The sequence below is a fragment of the Pelobates fuscus genome, chromosome 5 (assembly GCF_036172605.1).
Source record: "Pelobates fuscus isolate aPelFus1 chromosome 5, aPelFus1.pri, whole genome shotgun sequence".
NCBI classification, from domain to species: domain Eukaryota; kingdom Metazoa; phylum Chordata; class Amphibia; order Anura; family Pelobatidae; genus Pelobates; species Pelobates fuscus.
This window is the reverse complement of record NC_086321.1, coordinates 167,977,339-167,996,933: the sequence shown is the minus strand read 5'-3', so window position 1 is coordinate 167,996,933 and position 19,595 is coordinate 167,977,339. Positions and strand designations below refer to the sequence as shown.

At 37.9% G+C, this 19,595-nt stretch overlaps 1 protein-coding gene across 1 annotated transcript in view; it reads left to right on the top strand.

Annotated features, from left to right (window-relative positions):
• GRK3 (G protein-coupled receptor kinase 3) overlaps positions 1-19,595 on the top strand; it is a 268,042-nt gene that overhangs the window by 130,237 nt on the left and 118,210 nt on the right. Inside the window, exon 3 of the mRNA XM_063454643.1 lies at positions 19,307-19,380. Coding sequence (XP_063310713.1) covers positions 19,307-19,380 — 74 coding nt within the window. The remainder of the gene's footprint in view (positions 1-19,306; positions 19,381-19,595) is intronic.

Below are 19,595 nucleotides of genomic sequence, written 5' to 3'. Positions count from 1 at the left end.
TTCAGTATTCCGCCATATCTCTTAATTTGCTATAAGTATGTTAGAGGTAATGATTTTCATCCCAGTAGCATTGTTGGTATATGTATGTATATGTATGTATATAAACAAACACACACTTCATTGGTTTTGTGATGTCATCAGTGTGTACTTGAAAGAGCTTGATTTGTTATACCGTGATTGGACAAAAGGTAGGTCCTGTATGTTATGGAATTATGACTCCCATCATACTTTGGCATTGTAAACAGGATTTTTTTTTGTAACACAACTGTGAAAAGGCATACTTTGGTATGCAGCATTTTGTCTCTTAGAGTTAATCACAATCAGTGACAACTTGCATACTGTATTAGAAAATCGGGTTAAAAAAAAGCAAATTAATTTTAACTAGATAAAGTAACATGCTGCTTTATAGAGACGTAAACTGTTATCTATTAGAATTAGTTATATATCACCATCATCTGCAATATGTAAAACAAGACAAACCGTTCTATGAAGAGGGTCCTGCCCAAACGAGTGTACAATCTAAAAACCGTGTACAATTTATATTTGACATTTTACTTTGCAGTGAATGTCTGAGTGTGAGCCATATAATAAATCTAGCACGACTATTGCTGCATGGTAATGTCCACTAAATATTGCATGACACTTTAATGGAATCAGCTTACCTTTCAGCCTTTGATATGTGCCTGTACAGCAGTTTCACGCCACAGGCTTTTTGAAAAGCTGTTTTGTAGTAAGGAACTAAAGGCTTGGATGTATAACTGAAAACTAGGATACTGCCTGCTGCTGCAGCAATGTCTGTATCTAAATGTAAATTTTAGGAGTAAAAAGTTGATGCATTTTTTTGTTTTGTTTTGTAGACTTGGTACGGTGGAGAAAAGCCATCGCTCTCAGCCTGGCCCTGCTTATGTTGGGCCGCAGTGAATGCTGTAATAGCCTGTGCTAGAGCTTATATAAACTTGCACACTATTACCATTTTAAAATCACTTTAATAGCTTAGATCTATATGAAATAGGTAGGGTAATGCTGGACTAGCCTACCCCTGCACTCGCAACCATTTGATGCTGTCCAGGCTGGATGAAATTGAATCATGTATAATGTATTATCATTGTGGAAGATCCTAAAATTATGTTAAACCATTCTTAAACCAGGATTCAACGTTTCTACTAGATATTGGCAAGTGAAAATGTAGCCCTGGTTAGTAGAAATTGTGTTGGCATCTGTTTCCTACCCCCTCCCTCTCTTTGTTTACTGTGCCCTCCTACCAACAATAGACTGTTTTATGCTTGGTTGTACGCCAATTGTTGGGAAAAAGCCAAATGTCATCAAAGCCTGTGCCACTACATAGCATCCCAGTGCTACAGTGACTAATTGACTTTGGCTTCTATGATGTTGTCCAAAAAGAAGTCTTATTAACTCAGCATGACTGTATTTGTGTATGCTCCACACATCCTTCCTTGAGTAGTTGAAGAGCAGTTATGCAAATGGTAACACTTAATGGTTCATAGACAGCAATACTGCCATCTCTAGCATTGCCAGCATAAGTGATTCTAATTGTGCCCAGGATGTGTCCTTGCTTTCCAAGTATATGGAAGCAGAAATAATACAAGTTTCCATAGATATTCTTTTAAAGGAATTTCCAATAAGAGGAGCTTTGAGAGGGAGAATTTTCAAGAAATCAGGTAAATGGTGCACCGTTTATTAGTTTAGTTAACATTTCTTATATGGATCCATAGTCCTTTATAATGGTTAGTAAGAAGAATATATAATTAGATATACAGTTATGATTAATGTCAGAGTTTATCGGGTACTTCTATGCTTTCACAGAGAATAGAAATTGGTGGGGGAAGTGCTGATTTAAAAAAAAATAATAATAATTTAATATATAAAATTTCAATTACATTTTTTCTGGAATGTGTGCCATTGCTGCAGATTCCGTATGCATGCGTATTTAAAAAAAAAATGAAAATTAAATAAATAGCCACAGGAATAAACTATTTTCTATATCAGAGCAAAACTGGCTTTCGCTGGAATCCCGACGCACCCTTCATCTCTCCAGCTTTGTTCATAAGAGCTTTTCTGGGAAGCTCCCACCCTACCGGAGTAGAAAGCTCTCACCGGCTGTTCACACTTCATATAACCTCCAATCAAGTACTAGCACTTTATTTAGCAAACCGCAATACAAAAATAAAGTGGCTCAATTCTCATTTAAAGTTTGTTTGTTTTGTTTAGTTTTTTTTGTAATATTGTACCCTATTGTAACACTGCAATGTTTTGTGGACCCAGGACATACTTGAAAACTATAGAAATCTCAATGTATCCTTCCTGGTAAAATATTTTATAAAAAAAAAAAATACTACTGCGAGTACATGTATTCACCTTGCATCCTGACATTGTGTTTTTTTTTTTTGTTGTTTTTTTTTAATGATTCGGTTATAATCTACAAAGGTAATAAAATAAATAAATAAACAAGCATGTAAATAGAGAGACGTTTACTTTTCCTGGTAAAACACTTTCTAACTAAATAAAACTAGAACACTTCAATTTTTGCCTTTTCAGTGCTATGTATAAAAAGCCATTCTGTTGCAACATTTTAACTGTGGAGCAGTCACCATGGAAACCATGTAATGCTTTAGCTGATTGCTCCATTTTTGAGAACTATAAACTTTTAGAATTGCCCTTTATTCATAGTGACAATTTTGTCTTGTACTATAGGTTTCCTATACGTGTTAAAAGACCTCTCAAAAACAAATCACATTATAATACATGACAATCTTTTTTTTTTTTTCTTTTTCTTCTCATTTTGTGATGTTTGAGAAAGGAACAGACAATGACATTGTTGCTTCACATTGAAACCAATTATCATTTTAATAAATGAAAAATACTAATTTATTTTACAATTGGTAAAGAGGATTGCCAGTGTGAGTCTGTACTGTGCTTTATAAAGACATTCTCCCTCCACTACCCAAAGACTGGCTTCCCTTCTCATTTTTCGCTACTCATTGCTGTTCCTCTGGAGTAATCCTAAATAAATGAAACTGGTCAACATCCAGGGTTTAAATAGGTGTATCCAAAAATTAAGGCTAGTGTGTTGCCTTTTTAACCCCTTAAGGACACATGACGTGTCTGACACGTCATGATTCCCTTTTATTCCAGAAGTTTGGTCCTTAAGGGGTTAAAAAAGCCACCATTTACCATACCAACCAGGAAAGGACAAGAGAGATGTTTATTACCAAATAGGGGGAGTGTCTGTGACATGCATAGCGAGACACATGAAAACAGAGGATGCTTAAGCCCATACATACCACATGTGCAGCCACCTCAATTAACCAACTATGTTCACATGTACACTCTCCAGGACTGCTATTGAGGAGGGTCACTGGAGATGTAAGGTCATCTTTCCCTTCGTGTTCTGTTGTCTGTGTTTTTTTGTTTTTTTTTGTAATTCTTTATTTTTGTGGTGCATGTTAATACAAGAAATGCTGACATTGCCACAACAACGCATATATGTAACACAGTAAGAAAAATTCTCAGAGTATGTTGCTGCTAGGCAACCTTAATCTGCGCCATTTTTTTTTTTTGTGAGTATGAGTGACACCAATGCATTTCAACATGTCTAGGCAATCTGTAGTCGCCAGGTTTCCATGCAGAGACAGAGGAACATCAAACATTACAATTGAGGTTATCTAAATTAATCTCTTGGACATAGGGATGTTACTTAATGAACATGTCTATCGGCTATTAAAGAGGTGTAAACAAAATAATAATGCAATCCCAGTGGAGAAATCATAAACCAAACTAAGTAGATGCTTTAGACAGGTATGTGTACATCCTTAGATTTTACCACTGCATGGGCCCCCCGTGCCATTAAGCTGACAGTGTCCCTGTGGCATTAGATCTGCCTATTTGGAGAGACAGATCTGGACATACGCTGGAGAGCTGCATAGTGAGGTGTAAGACAGTGGTGGTGTGCTAGGCAGTTGTCCAAGTGGCAATGTTCAACTTGCAGATTCAGCCTATGCCCTCCGCATACTGGTCCTAGCCCCGAGTGACATGGTGATCCTCTGGATCGGCCTCCCCTTTGCAGGCAGCCGACCATAGTGTTGTGGTCTTCTTGCTATTCAGGCGGTACTGCAGGCAGATCTGGGATGCTGGAGCGGTGTCTCATGCTGGGAGCCGGGTGTTCGGGTCGGTATTATAAACAGCGCCATCTGGTGCTGCATGTGTCGGCTGGATTCATCTCCGGCTTCTCCCCCGCGATCTTGTTTGACCTGTGGCTGGAACCCCGATGTTGAGGTGGAGTGTGTGCAGTAGGTATCGGGCTGGGTGTTTGTGTAGTTTGAGCAGACATCCACAGTTTTCTTGTCGGCAAGTCGCTAGTATTGAAGCGATTCTACCCTTTGGCACATGTAGCTCAGCATGTCATCGCCGCCATTTTGACTGCGGCCTCAGAGCCTTGGGTCGACACAGCTGCAGCCTGGGGTGCTGGTGTCTTCACGATCACAGGGGCCATGAGGTGGGGACCGGGATCACCCCCACCGGTCCAGAGGGGGGGGGGACGGGGGACGGGACAGGGCCAGTTCCACTTAGCCTCGTGTTTCTGGCAGGGAGCTGGTAGGCAGGATAGCGGGACAGCGGCCGTCCATCCACTCACTGCCAGGGTAATCCTCATCTTGGGCGACAAGGATCTTCCCCCCCAAGGGACTAAAACCCCTCGGCAAGCCTCACCTCGGTACCAGGGTGCCTTCTTGCAATGGGCTACAGCTGCCAGTCGTCAGACGGGTATTTAATCAGGATTTATATGCTGATTATATAAAAGATTGAAGGAGCTACTCGCTCTTGTGCGACCATTCAGCAAGGCGGTCCGGCCCCGCCCCCCTGTTTGTGTTTTTAAATTGTGTTGTGTAGTAACATAATATGAAATGTTTTGGATGGTTTTGTACTTTGAAGAGTATAATGCACATTTTAAGAATATGTAGTATTTTAAGGTATAGTTAACAGTATTACTTAGACGAGCCCCATCCAAACAGTCACATACGAGCAGTCTGCAAATTGCCCTAATTGCAGCCATAAGGTTAGAATTGTATTGTATGTAAAGTCAACATCTGCTACCAGTTATGGGAGAACACTTTAGGATGTCTCTGGGGTTACCTGGCTCTTGGGACCTTTCAAGTAAAGTGTAAAGTTCATTTGTCACGGCAAGGGTGCAGAATTCATTGTTGCAGTATGGAATATTGTCAGTTATTGTAATTTGTGTAGTGCATAGATGAATTGGCTGTTTGGTAGATGTGGTATTGTCAATTCCAAAAGGGGTTAATTTGATTGTATGGGAGGGCAGAAGGTTTACAACCTAAATTTCTCCTTGAAGCTGGGACCCAACAGAGCTACTCCTGTAAGGTGTGAGAAGTAACACATAAGTGGCCTGGAAGTCTGGTTTAAATATAAACTGACTCTTTAATTTTGCCATATGTCTAGATTCCCTCTTGGATAATGGGTCTTTTGATATGTTAATGGCAATTAGCCTTGTGTTCCAGTATCATATCCAAAAGAAACAGTAATACTTACCAACAGATTAATAATTAACCCCTTAAGGACTGAGCCAAATGTACACCTTGTGAACAAAACAAAACGTAAACAAAATCTGGAATTTGACTATATATGTTCAACCGTAAGTCACCTCTTTCATATTAAGTGCACCCACACTTATTATATATCATTATAATTCAGGGGAAACAGGGCTTTCATTTAACATCAAATATTTAGGCATGACGCATTTAATATGAATAAAATGTAAAACGTATCACAACAATTATATAGTCAGTGTAAGTGCCATTTGTGTGTGAAAAATGCAAAAAATTTCACTTATACTGACAATATCATCGCTGATATGTTTTACTGTTTTGAAACACTAATATTTGTTAAGCGAAGTAATCCGAGTAAAACAGTACCCCCCATGTACAGGTTTTATGGTGTCTTGGAAAGTTACAGGGTTAAAAATGGTGCTAGCAAATTAAATTCCCTGGACTTTTGGCCTGGATTGTCAGGCAGGTCCCGCAAATTGTAATTAATAAAATGATCTAATTATGTCAAATTATTACATAAATATATACGTAGAATTATTATATATCATTTTTTTTATTTTTAATTATATAGCTATATATAGTGCTATATATACTTATGTATGTAGATATATATTATTTCGTTTTACGTGTATTTTGATATCAATATATATTATCAAAATATAGTTAGAACGAAATTACACATATATTTTTTTTACGTATTTACATATTTATTTTATAGAATATATAATCAATATCATTCTACGTGTATTTTGATATTTGCTGTCCATGTGATCGTGGGGTCCTCGCAAGAACCTCGCGATCACGTGGCCCAGGAGGGCTGGAACGGGAGCATTGGGACTGTTGGTGTAAATAATTTGATTGTCATCTATATTTTTGTATGTACTGTGACTATTCTATTGAACATAATAAATATTCCTTTATTAAGTTCTGCCTTTGCTGGTTAAGAATCACGTTACCAGAAGAGACTAATTCGTGTTTTGCAATTGCTTAAATATTGTGCTAAGTTGTATTTGGTGGGTTTTTATTATTAAGTTACCTGGGGAACCAAGGCACCCCATTTATAAATTGTCTTGGTGGTGACCGCGTTAAATAGTAATATTTATATTAACAACATGCGGAGTTGGGCACAATTATTTGTTACAAACACAATATGTAGGGTGTTATTAAAGGATTACTCCAAGTAACCAATCATAACCATTACAGCCCAATGTAGTGGTTATAATGCCAAAATTGCATGCTAAAGTGAGTTATATAATAAATATTGACCTAATTATTTGAAAGCATCAAATATAATGGAAGAATAAACAGAGTGGTAATGTGCAAATTTTGTATACAGCTGTTATAAGGGTCAGCAGTTAGAATGTAAGTTTCAAGCATGTTGTATATCTACACTAGCCCAGATACCGCTTGAAATTAAATTAAATATTCATGCTCTTTAGAGTGTAAGCGGGCAGGTTTTACAAGTGTGATCAGGTTCTAAAGGAGCTCCAAATTTGTTTGACAGTGGATACTGCTGATGAAGAACTTAAATGCTTGTGTTGTCTAACACACACTGTAACCCAAGCAGTTAATACTTTAACTCCAAAGTTTCCCCTCTGCAAATGTCCAGATTTTTTATTCTTTAGAACAGGCATGCTTTTTTTTATTTTAATTTTTTTTTAAATTTTTTTTTTTTTTTTTTTTACCATTCCAGAATATTTTTTTTACAATTAAACACTTAGCAGTGGTGTAGTTAGGCCAGCTGCATGTGATCGCTTCTGAACAGTTGAGGTTGAAACACCTGTACTAACCCTAGCAATTAGCTGATCTTGTTTTTCAGGACCAGTTAATCACTGTCTTGTGACTGTTTCTGAAGTCACTCTTGGCCACCTGACCTTATTCTATCATCATAGGTGCCAGATTATTTTGTTATGTCTGGGCTAAAGCAGTTGCAGGCATGTTACTTGGAGACCATGTTTGTTAACTCAAAGAAAATCTTAAAAAGAAAATATATTTTTAAGACTTTGTTCTTACATGTGTGTTATTCACACATTGAGTTTTTGGCAGAAATTCCCCTTTAAGGGATTCTCTAGTGCCAGGAAAACAAACCTGTTTTCCTGACACTGCAAAATCCTGGAGTGCACATCTCCCTCCCGCACCCCATCCTACATCGCTGAAGGAGTTAAAACCCCCTTCAGTCACTAACCTGAATCCAGCACCGATGTCCCTTGGAGCCGGGTCAGGCTCTGCTCATGTTCCTCCCCCAACGACGTCCAATGGCGGGGGAGACCAAATGCATATGTGCGGCATTATTAAATGCTTTCCTATAGGGATTCCGGTGACGCTGGAGGTCCTCATGCATCGCGTGAGGATGTCCAGCGTTGTTTAAACGACCAAAAGTAGTTTAAGAAGACGGAAGTCCCTCTAGTGGCTGTCTGGTAGACAGCCACTAGAGGAGGACTTAACCCTGCAAGATAATTATTGCAGTTTATAAAAACAGCAATAATTACACTTTAAGGTTTAACCCCTTAAGTCCGGAGGGCGTACTATTACGTCCTTTTAAAAGCGGCTCTAAACGCCGCCGGACGTAATAGTACGCCCTCCGTTTTTTAGTAACTTACCCGGTCGCTGGCGGTCCCACGCCGGCGATCGCGGTTCGGGGGACTCCCAGGGAGCCCCCCGCGGCACGTCCGCCCTCCAGGAGCCCTCCCGGCCATGTGAGAGTGAGGTCCTTGCGAGGACCTCACAATCACATGGCCGGTATAGCTGCCTGCTGCATTGCCAGCAGGGGGACCAACTGTAATGACAGTTGGTCCCCCTGCTGGCTGAAAATCAAATAAAAAATGTTTAAAACAGTGTAAAAAAAAAAAAATTATATACTTAGATCATATATATATATTATATATATATGATCTAAGTATATATATACACATATACACACATACACATACACCGTCTAGGTGTATTTTAATATTAATATATATATAATTATATATATATATTAATATCAAATTACACGTAGACTGATACTGATTAAATATATACAGGGAGTGCAGAATTATTAGGCAAGTTGTATTTTTGAGGATTAATTTTATTATTGAACAACAACCATGTTCTCAATGAACCCAAAAAACTCATTAATATCAAAGCTGAATATTTTTGGAAGTAGTTTTTAGTTTGTTTTTAGTTATAGCTATTTTAGGGGGATATCTGTGTGTGCAGGTGACTATTACTGTGCATAATTATTAGGCAACTTAACAAAAAACAAATATATACCCATTTCAATTATTTATTTTTACCAGTGAAACCAATATAATATCTCAACATTCACAAATATACATTTCTGACATTCAAAAACATAACAAAAACAAATCAGTGACCAATATAGCCACCTTTCTTTGCAAGGACACTCAAAAGCCTGCCATCCATGGATTATGTCAGTGTTTTGATCTGTTCACCATCAACATTGCGTGCAGCAGCAACCACAGCCTCCCAGACACTGTTCAGAGAGGTGTACTGTTTTCCCTCCTTGTAAATCTCACATTTGATGATGGACCACAGGTTCTCAATGGGGTTCAGATCAGGTGAACAAGGAGGCCATGTCATTAGATTTTCTTCTTTTATACCCTTTCTTGCCAGCCACGCTGTGGAGTACTTGGACGCATGTGATGGAGCACTGTCCTGCATGAAAATCATGTTTTTCTTGAAGGATGCAGACTTCTTCCTGTACTACTGCTTGAAGAAGGTGTCTTCCAGAAACTGGGAGTTGAGCTTGACTCCATCCTCAATCCGAAAAGGCCCCACAAGCTCATCTTTGATGATACCAGCCCAAACCAGTACTCCACCTCCACCTTGCTGGCGTCTGAGTCGGACTGGAGCACTCTGCCCTTTACCAATCCATCCATCTGGCCCATCAAGACTCACTCTCATTTCATCAGTCCATAAAACCTTAGAAAAATCAGTCTTGAGATATTTCTTGGCCCAGTCTTGACGTTTCAGCTTGTGTGTCTTGTTCAGTGGTGGTCGTCTTTCAGCCTTTCTTACCTTGGCCATGTCTCTGAGTATTGCACACCTTGTGCTTTCGGGCACTCCAGTGATGTTGCAGCTCTGAAATATGGCCAAACTGGTGGCAAGTGGCATCTTGGCAGCTGCACGCTTGACTTTTCTCAGTTCATGGGCAGTTATTTTGTGCCTTGGTTTCTCCACACGCTTCTTGCGACCCTGTTGACTATTTTGAATGAAACGCTTGATTGTTCGATGATCACGCTTCAGAAGCTTTGCAATTTTAAGAGTGCTGCATCCCTCTGCAAGATATCTCACTATTTTTTACTTTTCTGAGCCTGTCAAGTCCTTCTTTTGACCCATTTTGCCAAAGGAAAGGAGGTTGCCTAATAATTATGCACACCTGATATAGGGTGTTGATGTCATTAGACCACACCCCTTCTCATTACAGAGATGCACATCACCTAATATGCTTAATTGGTAGTAGCCTTTCAAGCCTATACAGCTTGGAGTAAGACAACATGCATAAAGAGGATGATGTGGTCAAAATACTCATTTGCCTAATAATTCTGCACGCAGTGTATATAATTATTGTTATATATATATTTATAAATAATAAAAAAAATATGTAAATACGTAAAAAAATTAAATAAAAAAAATAATTAAAAATAAAATATTAAAAAATATATAGATGTGTTTTATTTCGTTCTAACTGTATTCTGATATTAATATATATATATTTATATCAAAATACACTTATAACGAAATAATATATATATCTATATACATAAATATATACGTATATATCACTATATATAAATAAAAATATTAAAAAATATATATATATATATATATATACGTATATATACACATGTATGTATATATATACATATATTAATTCTACACATATATTTATGTAATAATTTTACATAATTAGGTATCCTAATTAATTACAATTAGCGGGACCTGCCTGACCACCCATGCCGAAAGTATAGGGAATTTAATTTGCTAGCACTATATTTAACCCTATAACTTTCCAAGACACCATAAAACCTGTACATGGGGGGTACTGTTTTACTCGGGAGACTTCGCTGAACACAAATATTAGTGTTTCAAAACAGTAAAATGTATTACAACCATGATATCGCCAGTAAAAGTGAAGTTTTTTGCATTTTTCACGCACAAACAGCACTTACAGGGACGATATTATTGCTGCAATACTTTTTACTGTTTTGAAACACAAATATTTGTGTTCAGCGAAGTCTCCTGAGTACAACAGTACCCCTCATGTACAGGTTTTATGGTGTTTTCAAAAATTACAGCGTCAAATATAAGGCTTGTGTTTAATTTTTTTCACATTAAAATTCGCCAGATTGCTTACGTTGCCTTTATGACCCTATGGTAGCCCAAGAATGAAAATTACCCCTATGATGGCATACCATTTGCAATAGTAGACAACCAAAGGTATTGCAAATGGGGTATGTCCAGTCTTTTTTAGTAGCCACTTAGTCACAAACACTGGCCAAAATTGGCGTTTTTTGCATTTTTAACACACAAATACTAACGCTAACTTTGGCCAGTGTTTGTGACCAAATGGCTACTAAAAAAGACTGGACATCGCTTATTTGCAATACCTTGGGTCGTCTACTATTGCAAATGGTATGCCATTATGGGTGTAAATTTATTTCCTGGGCTACTATACAGTCTCAAAGGCAACGTAACCAATCTGGCGAATTTCAATTTCAAATGTAACACGCTATATTTGACCCTGTAACTTCCCAAAACACTATAAAACCTGTACATAGAGGGTACTGTTTTACAGGTGAGACTTTGCTGAATACAAATATGTGTATTTTATTGCAGTAAAAGCAAACAGTATTATGACATTGACAGTTAAAATGTCATGAAGAACGAAAAAAATAAAAAAAAATCTTATTTTCTCCCATTTTTTTCATATTAAATTATGTTTCATAGCCAAATATTTGATATTAAATGAAAGCCCTGTTTCCCCTGAATAAAATGATATATAATAAGGGGGGGTGCATTTAATATGAAAGAGGTGAATTACGGTTGGACAGACATATAGCGCAAATGCCAGGTTTTGTTTACGTTTTGTTTCGTTCACAACTTGTACATTTGGCTGCGGTGTTAAGGGGTTAAGGGTAGTGGGAGTTGGCACCCAAACCACGTCAATGGGCTGAAGTGGTCTGGGTGCCTACTGTTATCTTAGCACCTCATATAAGCAGATGTAATGAAATATTTAATGGTTTTACTAAAGTGTATACAATTAGAAGTAACCTATTAATACAGAATAATAAAAAAATACACTCTCAAGTGATCTGTGCTTTTCAGAATTAGAATTGTAGAAGAGATTCTTTTTTTTTTAGTTTATACAACTATTTTAGGAATTGGCTGATCCCCTTTCCATTAAGGTTAAAATAGAAATACGGCACTATGTATTTACGTCCACAAACTTAAGTGCTATATAGTGAACTAAAGAAACTCTTTGGGGGAAAAAAAAACTAACTGAAAATTACACAGCTACACGTGTTTTGAAAGAAAGAGACTAAAGAAACTAGCTATATAGAACCATAATAAAAACACTCTACAAATAAATACTACTAAAAGGACTTAATGACCTCTAAGAACAAACATTAGTATACAAACGTGGGAAAAATACCCAGAAGCAATGCCAATCAAATCCCATGTGTCGAGTAACCATGGATCCTAAAATTTCTGTTGCCTGTGGGGTATCCCTTGTTGAGTCATAAATTTCCCCATCTAATTTCTAAACCAAACAATTTTTTCAGCTCAACCCAAATAGCTATTATTAGTTCATGTCATTAAGACTCAGGACCTTCCTTTTATCAACATGTTGTTGTTTTGTATCAGACTCATATGTCCATATTGGGTAGTTTGCTCCTGCTTAGCTACAGATCGGATAAAGACAGAGCATTTTGGTTTTTACAACCACTGTATTCCAGGACAGCCACATATCCGTGAAATAAAGTGTATTTCTTATACCTTCAGTGGATGTTTTGTGCGCTGTAGAATAAAAATCAATGATCTTGTGATTTCCCTTGATGTAGGTCCCTTCTTCTCTGCCATTAACGAAAACAACTGGAATTGTTCCGTAAGCTAAACATATGATTTAGACAGACACAAAAGAAAGAGCAAAATAAAAAACGTATTGTTTATATAAGAACCCACTAGATTACTTATTTATGAATTTATTTTTTAATTCTATTTTTTCTTTGTCCGTATGTAGCAGAGATCTTAATGTAGATCCATCTATTTCTAAAAAGCAATGTTGCCATGAACTTTGCCAAGAGAGTCTGGGCAAGTGAAAAGTCATAGAAATAGACCAATACACACCATCAATTAGTTGGAACAAAATTCTACAAACCTATAGAACATAGAAGTCTGTCTTTGTGGGCAGTTTACATGCAAGAACTTTTGGATGTATAGAATACAATTACAGCCCAAAATGACAAGATTAGGGACAGGGTTAGGGAGGAGGTATACATGTGGGGTATCATTGTACTTTATATCAGTAGCAGAATACAAAAATGGGGTGTTTGTAGTTGTGGGACATACATTTTCTGTGAATTTCCTGCAAATATAATTGTGAAATGAAAAGTGGGATGTACTTCATCCAAATATATACTTTTGTGTAGCGGTTATGAATTCTGTGTTTACTATAAAAGTTGTAATCTCAGCATGCCGCATTTTGGAAAGTTTTAGCTTTGACACCATAATTCACTACTTGCAATATTTGTTTTAGAACTTCTAGAAATGTTTTTTAATTCTAGACATATTGTGATTTTAACAAACAGGACTAATAAGGGAAAATATTTTGTGTTTGTTTTCTTTCGTTGCACTTGCTGTGTAGAAATCATGAAATGAAAAACTGAAATATAATTTTTTATTCTATTTTAGTTTCACATGATATATACATGTAGAGTATTAAAAGAAAGCTCTATTCTCCTTTAAGAAAGTATATACAGGTGGTCCTCGTTTTGCGACCTACCTGTTTTACGACGGCTCGCACTTACGACCAGCTCTCTTGCGGGGTGGTAAGTGCGAGTGGTCGTGGCAATTAGAGGGATTCCCTGCCCTGCTGTGTTAGTCTATGTTCAGGGACGTTTTCCCGAACATAGACGAATGGACCAGAGCAGGGAAGCCCTTAACTCCTCACTTACCGACCAATTATTTCTACGACCAGGTCGTAGGAACGGAACCCGGTCGGTAAGTGAGGAGTACCTGTATGATATGTATTGGTGCATTTAACACAAAAGGGATATTGTGTCATAATTAATGCATGGCAAAAGTGTCACAAGCTCTTCGCAACTCAATAAAAGCCTTGGTCCTTAAGGAGTGAAATATGATAAACATGTGTTGGGCTGGAGATCAGTAAAGGGGGGGGTTAAGAATGCTAATAAAATTCCCTTGCCACTGGTGCTAAATTTAGTGAACTTAAGCTGCAAACTTTCCAAAACGATGAGAAAAACTTCAGTTTGATGGGAATGACTGTACAGAAAGAGGATCTGACAGATTCTGTAATTGCTACATTAGCCTATTTTCAGCAACAAGCCTGATTTTGGTTGAATTTAAATGATTGGGATAATATCCAATTTTATTATCCTAGGCTAGGGATTCTGTTATTTAAAATAGAATATTGTCCCTTTATGTTTTCTAGCCAAATGGGTAGCAAGTGTTTTTGTTGGATTTTAGTTTTTGCTTTATCTCCATAATTAAATGAACATATGGCGTTGAGAGTCCATATAAGACTATATTTTTTTCTACTTGATTCTATTATTTATTTTTGAATATGCTAGGATTCAGTGCAATTTGACCTACTTGTGTAGGGATCTTATTCATACTGAGAGAATAGCTGATCTGATCAATTTGAGTGATTAAAACCAACATATCTTCAGTTGTTAATTGCGCCTAAACATACAATAGCTAGGATAGAACATATCCATTGTATCACTTTAACTTGATTTATGAAGATAAACTTTTAGATGACATAATTATATATCTGAATTCACAAGCTTACTAGTCTGTTAAAGGTAACAAGGATTTATGGGAGTTTTAGTTTAGTTGCCCGTTTTCTGATGCAGAATGTGAACTACTGAATGTTTGCACCCGTAAACCTCTCATAACATCATATGGGTATTGCTTCCAGTATTTAGATTTCTTAAGAAACATATTTTATATTCATATGCATCCCTTTCTATGATGTAATCAAAGTTCTTATTAATTAAGTCATCATCTACCATCTTGATTACTGCACAGTTTGCCCTCTTGCAAATAATGTTGTTGCATCCTAACTAGTCGGCAAATGTAATTAATTGCTTTGCAAGTAACGTGCCACTGCCCTCTGTTTGCACTTACAGCTACAGTTCTGGTACTTCTGGTTTGCAGTTCTTTTAAGAAATCCATAAAAAATATAAATATATATATATATATATATATATATATATATATATATATATATATGCGGATTAACATAGGGGCTGATGGAGCTCCAGGCCCATGGAATAGGCCCATTGATTTAAAATAAAATAAATAAATATATATATATATATATATATTTTTTTTTTAAACTCACTACTCTTAGGGTTGCCAGGTATGTCTCATGTATTTCTTAGGGTTGGCAGGTATTTCTCAGGTATTTGAGGCTGCCTAGCAGGTGCTGGTATTGCAGTAATAAACAGAGTATAAACGGAGATTATTCTGCAATACAAGCGCCAGCCAGTAGGGGTCACGGTTTGTGTGGAAAGAGGCAGGAATAAGAAGTTACAGCATCTCCCTCCCTGCCTCTCTCTACTCACTGATCCGCAGGGGAGCAGCTCTGAACAGAGAGGCCAGACAGCAGCTGCGAGATATGGGGACGGTGAGAAACTTGGGGACGCTGAGACATTGGGACACTGGGAGACATAGGGACACTGTGGAACATGGGCACCCTGAGACACTAGGGACACAGTGGCCCCATGTCTCCCAGTGGCCGCCACTGAGACACTAGGGGACACTGGGCGACATAGAGACACTGGGAGACTTTGAAACCTGGGAGACATGGGGCACTCCCAGTATTCCCATGTCTCCCAGCCAGTGTCCCTAATATCTCAGTATCCCTATGTCTTCTAGTGTCCCTGGTGTCTCAGTGTCCGTAGTGTGCCAGTGTCCGTAGTGTCTCAGTGTCCCTAGTCTCTCAGAATGTATAGTCTCCCTGTGTCCCCATGTTTACAGTGCCCCCAAGTGTCTGTGTCCCCTAGTATAAAAAAAAACCATCTCAGGCACTCACTGTGATAGATTTAAGCAGGTTTATTGGACACCGCAATGTTTTGACCTGTACCCAGGTCTTTATCAAGTCTCCAGTGTCCCCTATATATCACAGTGTGCCCTATGTATCACATTGTCTCAGTGCCCTATGTCTCCCAGTGTCTCCAAGTCACCCAGTGTCTCCAAGTCACCCAGTGTCTCCAAGTCACCCAGTGTCCCCAGGTCTCCAAGTATTCCCTAGTATCACAGTTTCCCCAGGTCTCCCAGTGTCCCAATGTCTCTGTGTCCCCATGTCACTAGGACACTGGGGGACATTGAGACACAAAGGGACTGGGAGACATGGGGACACAGAAATGCCTCCTTTTTGTGTATGTTCGTCCCTTTCGGCAGTTCTGGTTATGTGATTTGTGTCAGTGGCCCATCCATAGACTTCCTGCTTTACTGGACATTGCTGTTAGAGGGTATGGATTTACTTAAAAGGTGAAAGCGTGAGATAAACATAGGGTATGTGTTTTTTTTCATAGCTGCATCCTATGAGTTTCCCTACAGCACCATCTCCATCAGATACATGACACTTAAGAGGTAGGACTGTTTTAGTGTTTTTGGTCAATGAGATTTTGTAATTAGGCCCATCATAATTGTCAGCACCAGGCCCACTGGGCTCTTTATCTGGCCCTGTCTCCAGGCACTGCATATAAATACTACATCTGTCTTGCTTCTATGTCTTGCTTCTGGTTACATTTTTGTTTGAGCAAGACCATCGTCAGCACTAGTCCCTGTTCAGCACACGTGTTTAGTCTTAAATTATTTTTCTTTACCTGTTACACAGGGCTGGGGGTGGTTGTTTCCCATCTTGAAATAATAATAGTGTAATAACTGGTCCGTGTAGATACAAGGATTAACAGTCTTTAACTGTGAATTGTTTTGATTCGAACAGTGATGCATAAGAAAATTTGGCACTGTCTCCAAGTGTTGAAGGAATGCCATTATATGAACGCTTGAATTAGTTATTCATTTATAATCACATCTCTGCATGTTTTTGGTCATATCTTCTGATAATCTTGTAACTCCTTCATGAAGTTCCATCTGTCAACTATGCAAGCCTCCTCATAAAAAGAATGTGACAGTGGAGTTCTTTATTTAGAGAAAAATCATTGAGCTTGTTGACGAGCATACTGATAAACAATGTTCAAATTAACAATAAATTCTAATTATGCAAAGGGTTGCCTGGTGCTCTGCTGCCCTAGTCATCCAAGTAGGTTATTCTAGTTAACATTCTGACATTTCAAACAGGATTACTGATAGTTTGGGGTAAATTGTTAATTTTTTTTTTTTTTTTGGAACAGCACATTATAAGTATCAACCCAAATGTTGGCTATGGGCTGGTTTCTAATAACAACAACCCATTGGTATTATTTTTACATTGATCTCTAGGCTCTCCTTAGTTCCCATGCTGTTATACATTCTGGTACCATTAGGGGGCATGTATGCTTGCTAGAATTGTACTAGAAACAACTAAATGTCTCCAGCCTTGGTTTGTAGCTGGCACTGATCTTGGGAAGACCAGAACTTGTATGTCCTGATTCTGCCTGAAAATTAGTGGCCCCATGCTGCATCGGGTCAGTCACCCTGACCGCTTTTAATTCACAGTTTGACATCACCCAGCATGAAGCACAGGATTGAAAACCTTGTTATACCCATGGATATTGTTCTTGTGAACAAACTGGGTCTTTAACATCTGCATCAGTTTGTATGGTCTGAATTGCAGAGCTATGCTCTTCCTGAATAAGAGATTGTGTATTTTTCACTTTACAAATATACGATCATAAAGTATGCGACTCTAATATAAAAGTGATCCCTCTGCTTCCTCCAGATACATGGCTTTCTTTGTGAAATACTTCACAATCTAATGGTTTGAAAGTTGGTGATCAAACACAGATAGCAGAAACTTATTGACCTACTTTGTCCACAAGATGCTTAGTGTTTCTCATTTCTTCTTTTTTTTTTTTTTTTTATCTTCTTGGTTAGATCCTGGAGGACGGGTACTTCTGAAAGAAGATGGTAAATTAAACATGAGCATGAGGATATGCACAGAGCTATTTCATTGCAGAAAATCTTAAACCAAAAAAAGCAACGGTTTATGTTATTAGGCTGTTACTTTGCATATGAGCTGAAGCACCGATAAATAGTATATGGCTCACTAGCAAGATTTAATGCTTTGCGTTCACTCGTTGTAAGGTCTAATATAATTTCCTTTTCCTCAGTTTTATGAATCTCTTGTTTTTATTTATTTATTATTTTTGGATACTTTTGTGTGTCCACTAACACCAGTAATGGACAAAGATTGATCAGCCAATTTATAGCATCCAGAAGGTTACAACGTAGAAATGTATCCTTCATTTGATCTGTAATTCCAGCAGAAGGGGAGAGATGTAGGTTAGACTGAAGGCTAGAGAGAATCTAGTACAAGTGATTGAAAGTAGATTTTTACTTGTGATGGAACAGTGATAGGTTAAAATAAAGATTTTGGGTCACACGGTATCAGGGGGAAGGTTGGGGGGACACTTCCACTCCCATGTATTTCTCTCCAGAAATGGAAATCTGCTTTGAAACTGAGGTGACAAAGAGAAGCAAATGGTTAAGTACAGAGATCCCACACTCTGATTGGAGTAGATCACAATTTTACAGGAGGAAATGAATCTAAGGCTGTATGGAACTTCAAAATGAAAGATTTAAAGATCTAAAAATCTGCAGTTGTTCCTGTGTATAAATAAGCAAATAAAATAAAACTGAAAACCATCGTAAAACTAAGCAGTGGGGAAAGCCCCATTGCATCTATAATGTGTCTTACATAAGCCAGGCCTCCCAAGAATCCTGTTTTTGGTGATACCGATTTTGTTCCTTGATGTCATGCATCCTTTGGTACAACAGCTTGGGCACATCATTATATGTATGTTGGGGGCTGGCCAGACAGCTTAGCAGTCAGCCTTGTGTGCTTGATTCCTGGCTACTATGCCCTTTCAGTGGGTGGACCTGTCCAATTATCGTCTGGCTTGCCTATTATGGGCGTCACATGCGTTTTGTTGCACCACCCAATCCCAACCTCGTACCTCCCAATGTTGGGAGGCATGCTTTAACAGAAGCAAAGGAGTGTCAACACTGGTGTGCCTTAGGGGACAAGTCTACAAGAAGACTGGGTTATATAGTGTGGGTATAAGGACAAGAGAAAATAGGAAGTGACCACTTGGTTGCATTTGAGTGTCTAATATTTATGGCATTGGATAAAGGATCTAAATTTATTTGTTTGCTTTTTTTTTTGTCTTTTTTTTTATTAATTTTTTTGTCTTTCTTTCTGTAATTCATTATAAATGTAAGCATTTGTGTGTGTGCATATATACACACGGTTTTTTAATTGGTAAATGAAGAGTTGCACATTTAACACTTGTTTCGTGTTGTTACAGGTTTTCTGCTATTTAAAGACTTTTGCATGAATGAAATTGATGAAGGTGTTCCTCAACTCAAGTTCTACGAAGAGGTGAGCATTTTACAGTAAAAATTATTTATAGAGTGCCAACATATTCTGCAGCGCTGTGCAATAGGTTAAACAAGACAATTAATACATTCTAGCAAAACAGTAGGTGAAGAAGACCCTGACCAAATAAGCTTATCAAAAATATGTATTTATGCTAGCTATCTGCCCTTTAAGAGACTAAAGTGACTTGCTTCAACTTGGATACTTACACAAGGAGT